Source organism: Lycium barbarum, chromosome 10, assembly GCF_019175385.1.
Source record: "Lycium barbarum isolate Lr01 chromosome 10, ASM1917538v2, whole genome shotgun sequence".
Taxonomy (NCBI): Eukaryota; Viridiplantae; Streptophyta; class Magnoliopsida; order Solanales; family Solanaceae; genus Lycium; species Lycium barbarum.
In genome coordinates, this window is record NC_083346.1 from 121,723,559 (window position 1) to 121,738,807 (window position 15,249).

Sequence of the window (15,249 nt, forward strand, 5' to 3'; positions counted from 1 at the left end):
GTTGTATGGTCCATTACAAACAGTTTTTACCACTAAATTCTTGTTTCACATTCTATCATTATGAAAATAGTATATAGGTTTCGGGGACAACAATAACAACATACACAGAACCCACAAAATAAAGTCCGCGAAGGGTAGAGTATACGCAAACCTTTCTCATACCTTGAAATGTAAACAAAAAAAGATTTATATGTATACAGGTATCGGTTATACCGATATTATACATCGATTGAATTGGTATTAAGATGTAGAATTTAATACTAGAAATCAAAAGTTCTACTAGTTATGCAGAAATTATATTACCATATAAGACAATGAGATTGAGAAATAGTTTGATATATTTTAACTCTGGTTCCATTTACCTTTGTTTTCATCCTTCCCATTTTCTGGATAAAGCAGTGAGTTTTATCTTGTATCAAACATAGCAATGGATCACAAATTAATAAAGATAGCAAGCATTTTAGTCGCTTGGTTTTATATCAAGCAATATGAGAAATTCAATTACTCTCATCATAACAAATTTATGTCTAGACATAACAAGCCTAGCTTCTTCTAACCATCACCTCAATAGACATTATAAAAGACGATTTATAATGTTGACATTATCTATAGCATTAACAAAATTTACAGCTTTTTTTTTTTGGAAGTTGAAGAAACCTGGAAAAATAATATAAGCCGGCAAAACATTGAGGCTGTGTCCATGATTTTCGATCACTCGTGTCCAAATGCTGGGGGGCTGCTATATTTGCTGCTTCATCTAAAATATTTGGTCTGAAAATTGGTTCATCCAGCTGAATCTTGATGTAACTGGTCGACAGGAATATGAGCATGCAGAACGAGTTCAAAAGCCACCGACCAAAGATGAAGATGACTACAAAGCCATGATCATGTTCCATCAGATTAACCAAATCAGTAACTTCTAAACAGTTAGCTTTTAGTTGCACGATCCGATGAAGAAAGAGCATAAGTTTTCTCCTGGACGAAGTTTGACTTACATAGCCATATATCTAGGACTGAAACTGAACGATCATCTCCAAAGCAGCTCATTTGTTGTTTCATCTCGCGATTTCTTTCTTAAGGATTCTGTCAAATGAAAAAAAAAATATCGAGATCATTTTTGAAGTTCTGAGGAGATTTATAGCCTATTTGGCCAAACTTCCAAAATTAGTCTATTTTGGAAAGTGCTTTTCGAAAAAGTACTTCTAGAGAGAGTAGTTTATGTTTGGCTAATAAACTTGAAAACCCCTTTTACCAACATTAGAGCACCAATTTGTGCTTCGCCAAGGTACCAAAAGGCAACTTTTTCCAATTTCTGAAAAACTTCTACTACAACTCAAAAGCACTTAGTTTTTTCGAAAAACTTCACGAAACACCCCAACACTCTAAAATAAGCACTTTTTTTATTCAAAAGAGACACTTTTGGCTTCCCAGAAGCTTGAGATGCTATTTTTATGTTCTATCAACAGAAATAGGTAACCTCAAGGAAAGTGCATATTAACAAGTGCTGCAAACAAAGCTTACCAACTCTTTGTTTTATAACAACAGCATTCTCGGTCCCTCCACTACGTTGAGCAAAGAAGAGTATATCGTCATACATATTACTTGATGGCTGAAGTCCTCCATCCTCCATCCATTCCAACACCTGCATGAGAAGGTCAAGTTGGGTGACCCATCAATGTTAGAAAAGATAGAGCACATGGGTTTGCATTATTAACCAGATAAAGGAATTATTTACAAGAGGACCGTTCGTCTTAACAGATAAAAGATTTAATAACCAGAAGTTCTTAAGGTACTACCTCAATATATTTCCTCCAATTTCCAGCAGCCAAAAGATTTTTCAGCAGAACTGAATAGGTTACTAAGTTAACTTCTGCGCCTGATGTGACTACCTTATAGAAAAACTGCATAAGTGAAAAAAAGAGGAAGAGATGCATCAGGTATTGCCTTAAAATGCAAGTAATTGAAGAAAGTATACGGCTTACTTTTATCATGGTTTCTGTCTTTCCAGATTTTCCAATACTATGCAGAAGCTGGTTTAGAATTCCAACAGACACATAAGGGAGTGATGCCTCCATTATTGTAATAATTTCTGTAATCGTCCTCCAATCTCGTAATCTTCAAAAAGAGTAAGTTTTATCATCAGCGAGTAATGACACACCAGAATATAGTCTGATAATTGGAGATACCAGGCACAAGACAATAACTACATGTATAGCCTATAAATGAAAATAGTAAAATGGCAGCCCGAACAGAAAAGGAGCTTTATGTGGTATGTTGAATAATTTTCAGAAAAGAATTTAGTAGTTATTAAAAATCTCTATTTGACTTTTTCACTTTATTTCATAGACATATGCCAGCATTTCGAATTTCAACGATTTTCGAGTATAATGCTTGGCCATCTCTCTGTCTCAATTTATGTGGCACCATTTGACTAGGCACAAAGATTAAGAAAGAAAGGAAGAGTTCTGAAATTTGTGCGGCTATAAATCATTTCATTAAAGGTAAAAGGCGAATTTTAAAGTTAAGTTGTTTCTAAATTTCCTCTTTTTTTTTTTTTTTAAATAAGGAAACAGAAAGGGAGTAAGTCGTTTCTAATTATAGGAAGGTGACATTCTTTTTGGGACAGACTAAAAAGGAAAGTGTGCCACATAAATTGGGACGGGGGGAGTATTTTATATTACCAATGCAAGCACTTAATAGCCAAAAATAGAAACTTCTTCCATTAATCCTAGGAAATACTACTATGCAGATGCACAAATTCCAACATTAACTTTCTCTATATATCCAAGTCCATAGGCATATGCAAGCATTCTCTATATATACAAGTCCATATGCATAAGCAAGCACACACACATATCTAAAACTACGGACTTACATGCTACTGGCTGAGACCAATTCAAATAAAACAGCCTCGGTGAAAGGGATATTTCTCTCTTTCATAAAATCCGCCACAAGCAAAACTTTGTCAGGCTGGCATCCTCTATTAAAAGACCTCATTAGAGCTGAACAAGCAATAGCATCAGGAAGAACGCCATTCAATTCCATCTCTTGGAATACTGCAAAAGCTTTCTCCCAGTCCTCTGCAAGACAAAATTGTTGAAAAAAAAAAAAAAAAATTGGTCCTAGTTATATGGGTCAGTGCATGCAGCCAACATATCCTTATGGAAAGTAAGGACGATGTACCTCCAACACTATATGCATTTAGCATTGTTGTATAGGCAATGACATCAGGCTGAAAGCCTTCCGTTTTCATCGTCGAAAACATAGATTCTGCCTCGGCAAGTTGACCCTGAGAATGTGGTAAGGAGCATGGTCAGTTTTTGGTTTTGTACTCGAGAGAAAATGAAAAAAATGGTCCCTCATGTTTGAGCGTAGGCTCAAAATAGTCCCTTAAGTATGCACTAAACAGTTTTGATCCCTTAAGTTCGCCAAAAATTTTAACAGTTCTAGTCTCCGTCAAATATTTTTTTGATGAAGTAAGTAATTTCATTGCTGACATCAAGTGGATGCATAGTAGTAGTCTCTGTCAAATATTTAACAATTTATGTTCGTTAGATTTGACCGAAGCGGTGGAAAAAAATGACTTAACCATAAATATCAACAAAGTCTCATCATCCTAAAATATGCAACACAAAAAACTGCACTAGACACTAAAAGATATAAAAAGAATAGCAAAACTTACTCCTCAAAAGCTGCACCAAACTCTAGAAACAACAACAACAACAATAACAACATACCCAGTATAATCTTTCATCAAAAAAAAAAAACATACCCAGTATAATCCCACAAGGTGGGGTCTGGGGAGGGTACTGTGTATGCAGACCTTACCCCAACCTTGGGAGGTAGGGAAGCTATTGTGCACCAAACTCTAGAAATAAATAAAAAATAGCAGAAATTACAAAAATTTGTACCTCTAAATGTGAGTTCCCGCTAATCTTTTTTTTTTTTTTCATAGTTTCCATCAAATCTAATAGACAAAGTTCGGTAATTTTCTGACAAACTAAAAGCGTTAAATCTTTTGGCAAACTTAAAGAAGCAAAACTGTTTAAGTGCATACTTTTTTTTTTTTTCAAAACTGGTAATGTAAACTGTTAGAACATACTGAAGGGACTATTTTGAATCTACCCTAAAACACAAGGGACTATTTTTGTCATTTTCTCTACTCAAAAGGAAAGTTTTGTTCAAGCACTTGCCTGCTTAGTGTAAGCGCATATTGCAGAGGAAAACACCTCCTTCGTAAAAGGAATCTTCAGATCTATCATCTCATCAAGAAATTCAAGTGCCTCCAAATAATTTGACATTCTACAACAACCACTTATCAACACATTATATGTTACAGAATCAGGCATAACTTTCTTTTTCCTCATTGACTTGTATAGGGTCAAAGCCTTTTCATATTCGCCAACATTCATATAACTCCCAATAGCAGAGTTATAGGCGACTGTATTCAACTCGATTCCACGCATTTCCGCAGCCTGTAGGATGGAATCAATGTTCACTTTTTTACAACAACGGCCACTTGCAGCCAATAAGGTAGAAATAGTAACAACATTGGGCTGTAAGCCATCAGATTCCATTTCATGCAGAACTTGGACAGCCTTCTCTAGAAGTCCATTAGATCCATAAGCATCAATAAGTACATTATAACTAACCAAATTTGGTTTCAAATTGTTCCTTTTCATCCTTCCAAATGTTTCCATGGCCCTTTCAGGCTGTTCCGATCTCCCATAAGCATTGAGTAGAGAGGTATAAGACACTACATCAGGGCGGATGCCATTACTTTTCATCTTATCGAAGATTGACAAAGCTTCCCGAGCCATCCCATTTGAAGCATAAGCACCTACTAAGGTATTATATGAAACAATATTAGGTTTCAGACCTTCTGCAAGCATTGTGTTAAAAACAGCCTCACAGTTTTTTACTTGGCCAGAAACAGAATACATGTGCATGATAGTGGTAAATGTGACTATGTCGGGAACACATTCAGCTCTTTTTTCTCTCATTGAGTTAAATATCTCAACAGCTTCCTGATATTTTCCGAGCTTTACAAGACAGTTTATCACGATATTAAGGGTCGTAGTGTCAGGACGGACTTTAGTTCCCTTCATTAGTTCGAAATAGGAAAGGGCTTTTCCGTACTGGGAACCATTTTTATAGGCAGATAACACAATATTATGAGTCACCAGGTCAGGTCCAACTCCATTTTCAGTCATTTCTTTGCAAACTTTAAGAGCCTCTCTCCAATTTCCACTAGATCCACATGCATTTATCAAGTTGTTGTAGGTTGATCGATTTGGTGGAATCTGCAGCAATTCCGCAAGCAAATTTCTTCAGATAAATATGTCGCAAAAAAGCATGAGCACACAAGGGCAAAAAGATCTAAAACAACAAAAAACGAAAACTAAAAACACAAACAAGGAGTTATGATCCTCACTGACCACATTTCTCCATTTAAATTCATCCAAACGAACATTATACAAAATAAAAATAGAATGTGCCGGAAATATTGTTAGGAAAAAAAAATATTTTTAGGAAAAACTATGTATAGACAATCAGATTCCCTCTTATTGACTATTAATTAATTTCTCACTCTTTAAAAGGAATTACAAAGTGTGTTAGGATACTATGACCTAATCTATCTATCCGAGCTAGCTAACAGAGTTACATAGAGAAAAAAACATCAAAGGAAACTACTACGTTGACAGAAACAACCGTCAAGTAAGGGAAGATGATCTATACATGGATATTCCACAAATTATTAGTAATGCTATAGCTCTCCCAATTACTCTACATCCATGAACCAACTATCAACGCCAGAAATTTTGACCAAAATTCAGATGAACTTACGTGGGAAATCAAGTTGGAGCAAGTTATGGGGATATTAGAAAAGCTAAAACATGGAAAAAGAACATTCTTTCAAGGCTAGCCTTATTAAAGCAACAAATAAATCTAACAGAAGAAAAGTTTTAACATTATCTAAATGTCGAAGCTAATTGAAAAAGAATAAAAAGAAAAACTCACATCAATATGCACAGATATCGTAATAAAGAGGAGTAAATACACACAGAAGCGCGCAGCATGTCTTCCATGATATTTTTTGCCCAACGCCATTGCCCAGCTTTACCATGTGCACTGATAAGGGCATTATAGGTCTCAACATTAGGTTGGCACCTACCATAAATAACAGGCATCATGAACATGTATAACCAGACAAAACAAAAGAGAGAGAGGACATGCAATGAATCTGACATAGATGATATCAAGGGGAAAAAAAAGGTCTGACATACATGATTAGCAGGTACAGATTGGTGTAAATAGATAGAGACGCAATCAAATTGATATCATGGCTTCCTGTAATTGCCCTTCCAATATAGGTTATATCATGGCTTCTTGTTATGTAGTAGTCACATTTCTTAAATCGTGGTATTAATGCAAATTTGCGAGACATCTTGATTTAGATTACTTATGACAAAAGTCTTAACCATGTCAATTTGGATTACCAATGAAAGAAAGAAAAATCAATAGAAAGTTAAAAGGAATAAGAGTACCTCCACTTTTGCATCTCGAAAAACAAGCCATGTGCCTGATCAACCCGATTATGTCTAGCATGTAACCTGATCATCATGTTGTAGATATCGCTTCTTGCACAATAATTCTTCTGATTTTTCATCCAATTGAAAACATGAATGCTATGCTCGATCGAACCCGTTTGAGTAATTTCCTACATCACATTTAACAAAGAAACTATTAGGACTTTCTATGAAACTACCCTTTCAGTATCCTAATTGAGTACTCTTTTCCAAACACCACCAAAACACTATAATCGCCAAATAAACACATCACCATGAAAACTTACATAGAGCAAGAGGAAATTTTTTTGGAGATGGGTGGCTTTTTGAGTTAATTCTTCAGGAAAAATATAAAGCTTTCAAGAATCAATTACACTAAACGTTTATCATTTTCTTAATACATGATCTAAAATGAATCCAGGTCAGTCATGTGAATACTATATATCCATTTCCCATTCGATTCTAATTATACCCATTTATTTCTAGTAAATAACTTATCTTTTAAAACACCCAACAACAACAACTACGACTCAGCCCAAACGAGTTGGGATCGGCTATATGAATCCCTGCTTCGCCCATTTAAGCTCATTTCCTATCAATAATTAAATGGAAAAAGGGCCAAAAATACCCGCAAACTATTCGAAATAGGTCAATTTTACCCTCCATTACGTTTTTGGCTCAAAAATGCCCTTGCTGTTAGTCGACTAGCTCAAAAATGCCATCCAACTAGCCAAATAGCTCAACACTATCCTTCCTACTAGCGGCAAAAAGGGGTCAATTTTGCCCTTAAACTATTCAAAAATGAGACTAAGTTTGCCCAAAAAAATCTTTTAAAAATAATCACCTTTATAAGAATGAGGAAGTTCTTTCTTGCAAAACGTCCAGCCCAACGATTCAATACACCTTCAATATCATCCCAATGATTAAGCTTCATAATCTTATCCACAACTTCACAAAAAGCCCAACAACAACTATTAATACGCCTCAGTGCAAAACAAGTTGGGGTCAGCTATATTAATCCTCACGTGTTCATTTAAGCTCATTTCATATCAATCTTTGTAGGGAAACTAACAGATTTTGGCCGGGCAGCAAAAAATAATTACATCACTAGCCAAATATACAAAAAAAATAAAAAAATATACACTATTATGTATAAAATATGTATATCTTTTGTATATTATATACATTTGTCGGCTATTATTTTGGTGGTTGGCTATAAAGTGTAAAAATCTTACCTTTATAAGAATGGGGTAATTCTTTCTCGAAACCCTTCCAGCCCAACAATTCAAAACACCTTGAATATCATCCCAATGATTAAGTTTCATAATCTTTTCAAGAATTTCAGAAATAGCCCAATCTTTTTGAAACCTATCACTTTCAACCCTTAATCTTTGGTGTTTAGGGAAATCAGATTTGCGAAATCCATTAATTCTCACTGTTACTTTGTGTATCCCTTTGTCATAGTCAACAGAAGCTAACTTTTTTATTCCTAGTAAATAATTTATATTTTAAAACATTCAACTACGCCTCAGTCCCAAACAAGTTAGAGTCGGCTATATGAATCCCCACTCATTCATTTAAGCTTATTTCATATCAAATTTTAAGGGAAAGTTACACATTTGGTCGGGCAGCAAAAAATAATTACATTCACTAGCCAAATATACAGAAAAAATATACACTTTTGTTATATATGTATATTTTTTGTATATTATATACAATTGTCTGCTATTATTTTGGTGGATGGCTATAAAGTGTAAAAATCCTACCTTTATAAGAATGGGGAAGTTCTTTCTTGGGGTCAGCTATATTAATCCTCACTCGGTCATTTAAGCTCATATCATATCAGGAAAATTTACACATTTGGCCGGGGAGCAAAAAATAATTACATTCACTAGCCAAGTATACAAAAAAAATATTAAATATGTATATGGTGGCTATAAAGAGTAAAAATCCAATCTTTTAAAACACCAAAATGAATAATTACCTTTATAAGAATGGGATAATTCTTTCTTGAAAACCTTCCAGCCCAACAATTCAAAACACCTTGAATATCATCCCAATGATTAAGTTTCATAATCTTTTCAAGAATTTCAGAAATAGCCCAATCTTTTTGAAACCTATCACTTTCAACCCTTAATCTTTGGTGTTTAGGCAAATCAGATTTGCGAAATCCATTAATTCTCACAGTTAATTTGTGCATTCCTTTGTCATAGTCAACAGAAGCTAACTTTTTTTCTTTACTTATATCCATTTCTTATTCCATTCTAATCATAACCATTTATTCCTAGTAAATAATTTATCTTTTAAAAACACCCAAAAACAACAACAACATCAACTCAGTCCCAAATAAGTTGAGGTCGGCTATATAAATCCCCACTCGTTCATTTAAGCTCATTTCATTATCAAAATTTTAAGGCAAAGTTACACATATGGCCAGGCAGCAAAAATAATTATATTCGCTAGCCAAATATATATATAAAAAAAAATCACTAGTATGTATAGAATATGTATATCTTTTGTATATCATATACATTTGTCGGCTATTATCTTGGTGGATGGCTATAAAGTGTAAAAATCCTACCTTTATAAGAATGGGGAAGTTCTTTCTTGGGGTCAGCTATATTAATCCTCACTTGGTCATTTAAGCTCATATCATATCAGGAAAATTTACGCATTTGGCCGGGGAGCAAAAAATAATTACATTCACTAGCCAAATATACAAAAAAAAATATATAAAAAATATGTATAGGGTGGCTATAAAGTGTAAAAATCCAATCTTTTTAAACACCAAAATGAATAATTACCTTTATAAGAATGGGATAATTCTTTCTTGAAAACCTTCCAGCCCAACAATTCAAGACACCTTGAATATCATCCCAATGATTAAGTTTCATAATCTTTTCAAGAATTTCAGAAACAGCCCAATCTTTTTGAAACCTATCACTTTCAACCCTTAATCTTTGGTGTTTAGGCAAATCAGATTTGCGAAATCCATTAATTTTCACTGTTACTTTGTATATCCCTTTGTCATAGTCAACAGAAGCTAACTTTTTTATTCCTAGTAAATAATTTATATTTTAAAACATTCAACTACGCCTCAGTCCCAAACAAGTTAGAGTCGGCTATATGAATCCCCACTCATTCATTTAAGCTTATTTCATATCAAATTTTAAGGGAAAGTTACACATTTGGTCGGGCAGCAAAAAATAATTACATTCACTAGCCAAATATACAGAAAAAATATACACTTTTGTTATATATGTATATCTTTTGTATATCATATACATTTGTCGGCTATTATCTTGGTGGATGGCTATAAAGTGTAAAAATCCTACCTTTATAAGAATGGGGAAGTTCTTTCTTGGGGTCAGCTATATTAATCCTCACTTGGTCATTTAAGCTCATATCATATCAGGAAAATTTACGCATTTGGCAGGGCAGCAAAAAATAATTACATTCACTAGCCAAATATACAAAAAAAAATATTAAATATGTATATGGTGGCTATAAAGTGTAAAAATCCAATCTTTTTAAACACCAAAATGAATAATTACCTTTATAAGAATGGGATAATTCTTTCTTGAAAACCTTCCAGCCCAACAATTCAAGACACCTTGAATATCATCCCAATGATTAAGTTTCATAATCTTTTCAAGAATTTCAGAAACAGCCCAATCTTTTTGAAACCTATCACTTTCAACCCTTAATCTTTGGTGTTTAGGCAAATCAGATTTGCGAAATCCATTAATTTTCACTGTTACTTTGTATATCCCTTTGTCATAGTCAACAGAAGCTAACTTTTTTATTCCTAGTAAATAATTTATATTTTAAAACATTCAACTACGCCTCAGTCCCAAATAAGTTAGAGTCGGCTATATGAATCCCCACTCATTCATTTAAGCTTATTTCATATCAAATTTTAAGGGAAAGTTACACATTTGGTCGGGCAGCAAAAAATAATTACATTCACTAGCCAAATATACAGAAAAAATATACACTTTTGTTATATATGTATATCTTTTGTATATCATATACATTTGTCGGCTATTATCCTGGTGGATGGCTATAAAGTGTAAAAATCCTACCTTTATATGAATTGGGGAAGTTCTTTCGTGATGTCAGCTATATTAATCCTCACTCGGTCATTTAAGCTCATATCATATCAGGAAAATTTACGCATTTGGCCGGGGAGCAAATAAAAATTACATTCACTAGCCAAATATACAAAAAAAAAAAAATATATATATATATATATATATAAAATATGTATAGGGTGGCTATAAAGTGTAAAAATCCAATCTTTTAAAACACCAAAATGAATAATTACCTTTATAAGAATGGGATAATTCTTTCTTGAAAACCTTCCAGCCCAACAATTCAAAACACCTTGAATATCATCCCAATGATTAAGTTTCATAATCTTTTCAAGAATTTCAGAAACAGCCCAATCTTTTTGAAACCTATCACTTTCAACCCTTAATCTTTGGTGTTTAGGCACCAAAGATTAAGGGTTGAAAGTGATAGGTTTCAAAAAGATTGGGCCTTGGGGTTTGCTCCCTTTCAAGGTCTCAAGTTCGAAACCCACTGGGTGCAAACAATTTCTGAGGGCCATCGGACTGGGGTAAAACCCTGAATTACCCGTGGTGCACTTGCGGGAAACTCCTTGCCGAGGGCCTGTGCACCCCCGGGATTAGTCGGGGCTCAAAGAGACCCGGACACCCGGTGCTTAATCAAAAAAAAATCTTTGGTGTTTAGGCAAATCAGATTTGCGAAATCCATTAATTTTCACTGTTACTTTGTATATCCCTTTGTCATAGTCAACAGAAGCTAACTTTTTTATTCCTAGTAAATAATTTATATTTTAAAACATTCAACTACGCCTCAGTCCCAAATAAGTTAGAGTCGGCTATATGAATCCCCACTCATTCATTTAAGCTTATTTCATATCAAATTTTAAGGGAAAGTTACACATTTGGTCGGGCAGCAAAAAATAATTACATTCACTAGCCAAATATACAGAAAAAATATACACTTTTGTTATATATGTATATCTTTTGTATATCATATACATTTGTCGGCTATTATCCTGGTGGATGGCTATAAAGTGTAAAAATCCTACCTTTATATGAATTGGGGAAGTTCTTTCGTGATGTCAGCTATATTAATCCTCACTCGGTCATTTAAGCTCATATCATATCAGGAAAATTTACGCATTTGGCCGGGGAGCAAATAAAAATTACATTCACTAGCCAAATATACAAAAAAAAAAATATATATATATATATATATATATAAAATATGTATAGGGTGGCTATAAAGTGTAAAAATCCAATCTTTTAAAACACCAAAATGAATAATTACCTTTATAAGAATGGGATAATTCTTTCTTGAAAACCTTCCAGCCCAACAATTCAAAACACCTTGAATATCATCCCAATGATTAAGTTTCATAATCTTTTCAAGAATTTCAGAAACAGCCCAATCTTTTTGAAACCTATCACTTTCAACCCTTAATCTTTGGTGTTTAGGCACCAAAGATTAAGGGTTGAAAGTGATAGGTTTCAAAAAGATTGGGCCTTGGGGTTTGCTCCCTTTCAAGGTCTCAAGTTCGAAACCCACTGGGTGCAAACAATTTCTGAGGGCCATCGGACTGGGGTAAAACCCTGAATTACCCGTGGTGCACTTGCGGGAAACTCCTTGCCGAGGGCCTGTGCACCCCCGGGATTAGTCGGGGCTCAAAGAGACCCGGACACCCGGTGCTTAATCAAAAAAAAATCTTTGGTGTTTAGGCAAATCAGATTTGCGAAATCCATTAATTTTCACTGTTACTTTGTATATCCCTTTGTCATAGTCAACAGAAGCTAACTTTTTTATTCCTAGTAAATAATTTATATTTTAAAACATTCAACTACGCCTCAGTCCCAAATAAGTTAGAGTCGGCTATATGAATCCCCACTCATTCATTTAAGCTTATTTCATATCAAATTTTAAGGGAAAGTTACACATTTGGTCGGGCAGCAAAAAATAATTACATTCACTAGCCAAATATACAGAAAAAATATACACTTTTGTTATATATGTATATCTTTTGTATATCATATACATTTGTCGGCTATTATCCTGGTGGATGGCTATAAAGTGTAAAAATCCTACCTTTATATGAATTGGGGAAGTTCTTTCGTGATGTCAGCTATATTAATCCTCACTCGGTCATTTAAGCTCATATCATATCAGGAAAATTTACGCATTTGGCCGGGGAGCAAATAAAAATTACATTCACTAGCCAAATATACAAAAAAAAAAAATATATATATATATATATATAAAATATGTATAGGGTGGCTATAAAGTGTAAAAATCCAATCTTTTGAAACACCAAAATGAATAATTACCTTTATAAGAATGGGATAATTCTTTCTTGAAAACCTTCCAGCCCAACAATTCAAAACACCTTGAATATCATCCCAATGATTAAGTTTCATAATCTTTTCAAGAATTTCAGAAACAGCCCAATCTTTTTGAAACCTATCACTTTCAACCCTTAATCTTTGGTGTTTAGGCAAATCAGATTTGCGAAATCCATTAATTTTCACTGTTACTTTGTATATCCCTTTGTCATAGTCAACAGAAGCTAACTTTTTTATTCCTAGTAAATAATTTATATTTTAAAACATTCAACTACGCCTCAGTCCCAAATAAGTTAGAGTCGGCTATATGAATCCCCACTCATTCATTTAAGCTTATTTCATATCAAATTTTAAGGGAAAGTTACACATTTGGTCGGGCAGCAAAAAATAATTACATTCACTAGCCAAATATACAGAAAAAATATACACTTTTGTTATATATTTATATCTTTTGTATATCATATACATTTGTCGGCTATTATCCTGGTGGATGGCTATAAAGTGTAAAAATCCTACCTTTATATGAATTGGGGAAGTTCTTTCGTGATGTCAGCTATATTAATCCTCACTCGGTCATTTAAGCTCATATCATATCAGGAAAATTTACGCATTTGGCCGGGGAGCAAAAAATAATTACATTCACTAGCCAAATATACAAAAAAAATATATAAAATATGTATAGGGTGGCTATAAAGTGTAAAAATCCAATCTTTTAAAACACCAAAATGAATAATTACCTTTATAAGAATGGGATAATTCTTTCTTGAAAACCTTCCAGCCCAACAATTCAAGACACCTTGAATATCATCCCAATGATTAAGTTTCATAATCTTTTCAAGAATTTCAGAAACAGCCCAATCTTTTTGAAACCTATCACTTTCAACCCTTAATCTTTGGTGTTTAGGAAAATCAGATTTGCGAAATCCATTAATTCTCACAGTTACTTTGTGTATCCCTTTGTCATAGTCAACTGAAGCTAGCTTTTTTTCTTGAAATGGATTGGTGTTGTCTTTCTTGGGTTTTTGCTGTTTTTGGCAGAGTGTAATGCTTCTCTTTTTGGTTGTAAAATGGGTTTTGAATTTGGGATTTGGGTGTTTTGGGAATGTGGAGATATGAGGATTTTGTATGGTAGACATGGAAGTTCTTGTTTTTTTGGGGTTTGTGTTGTTTGAGGATAAATCCTGGACTGTGAAGGATTTTGGATGAAAGTATAATTTTTGTTATATACTCCCTCCTTGTATTTTAAGAAACTCATAATGCAAGTGAAGTTTACTAAATCAACCTTATATAAAAAATATTACTTCTTCCTCTTGATTAGAGTATGCACAAGTAATATTCTTTTTATATTAAGAATTCAATAATACTAAGTTAATATGTGATTTTTTCAATATATTTAAATTTTACTTTAACTTGTTATTATTTGTGTACGAGTAGAGTTGAAAAAAATTACCTAATTTTTATCTTGATTTCCTAAAGTGACACTTATTATGGGATAGAGACAATATCCTTTTTAGTTAAGTGTATGCAAGCCTAAGCACATAGTATATAAGTTTGGAAAATCTCAGATCGGTAATTTAGCATTTTGATTGTTAGAAATGTTTTATTATAATCAATCATATTGGATTAGTTTTATATATGTGATTTGGTATTTTAGATTTGAGCTAGAACTATGCGGATCAGTAAGTTGGTACTACGGGTTGTTCAACTTCTACCACATGCAGTAGAGAATTATGACTTCATTAATGGTGAAAAAACTCTATCGTACTTGAAATGAATGAAAAATGTCTAGTGCATTTAGTAGTAAAGGCAAGAAATTTTTTATTCGAAAGATTTCCGAATTTAAGTATTTATTAGTAGCATGTATTTAAATCAATTAAATTATTATCATCTAGAGTTCATCTCAATTAGCCATGGATGGTTTCAGAAGAGGTAGGGGTAGGCCAAAGAAATATTGGGGAGAGGTGATTAGACAGGACATGACGCAGTTACAGCTTACCGAGGACATGACCTTAGATAGGAAGGTGTGGAGGACCCACATTAGGGTAGAAGGCTAGTATATAAGTCTCGTTATCTTTCCTTATTAGTAGGCGCATTAGCGCATTATAATTTCTTGTGCTTTGATTTATGTTATTATTTGCTACTTTCTGTACTTTGATTACTCTATTTTATCTGTGCCGCTTTCGTGATTTGCATTTCCATATCGCTTTGAATTCCTTGATTATCCTGTTTTACTGTGTCGCTTGCATTATTTCATTGCAATATCGTGTTAAATC

General features: G+C 33.6%; 1 protein-coding gene across 9 annotated transcripts; it reads right to left on the reverse strand.

Moving 5' to 3' along the window:
- Positions 1-472: 472 nt before the first annotated feature.
- Positions 473-9,606, reverse strand: LOC132613811 (pentatricopeptide repeat-containing protein At2g41720). Of its 9 annotated transcripts, none has more exons than XM_060328059.1 (11): positions 8,554-8,797; positions 6,549-6,721; positions 6,066-6,171; positions 4,194-5,303; positions 3,184-3,289; positions 2,876-3,080; positions 1,983-2,115; positions 1,797-1,901; positions 1,522-1,642; positions 996-1,083; positions 473-871 (listed from the first exon to the last, which is right to left on the reverse strand). In XM_060328059.1, the coding sequence occupies exons 1-10, from the start codon at positions 8,767-8,769 to the stop codon at positions 1,028-1,030; spliced, it is 2,331 nt and encodes a 776-aa protein (XP_060184042.1). In that variant the 5' UTR covers positions 8,770-8,797; the 3' UTR covers positions 473-871; positions 996-1,027. The 9 variants fall into 9 exon arrangements, with proteins under 9 accessions (XP_060184042.1, XP_060184047.1, XP_060184046.1 ...); XM_060328064.1 differs by adding an exon at positions 7,414-7,472 and having other exon boundaries at positions 473-1,083; positions 8,554-8,610; XM_060328063.1 differs by adding an exon at positions 7,414-7,517 and having other exon boundaries at positions 473-1,083; positions 8,554-8,589.
- Positions 9,607-15,249: the final 5,643 nt, after the last annotated feature.

What these genes read in the sequence shown, in the direction of transcription:
- LOC132613811 (XM_060328059.1), bottom strand. Translation starts at nt 8,769, where the DNA reads ATGCACAAATTAACTGTGAGAATTAATGGATTTCGCAAATCTGATTTG. An exon ending in AAGACATGCTGCGCGCTTCT is followed by an intron (nt 5,304 to 6,065) that starts GTGTGTATTTAC and finishes GAATTGCTGCAG; the next exon opens with ATTCCACCAAATCGATCAAC. An exon ending in TATGCGCTTACACTAAGCAG is followed by an intron (nt 3,290 to 4,193) that starts GCAAGTGCTTGA and finishes CCACATTCTCAG; the next exon opens with GGTCAACTTGCCGAGGCAGA.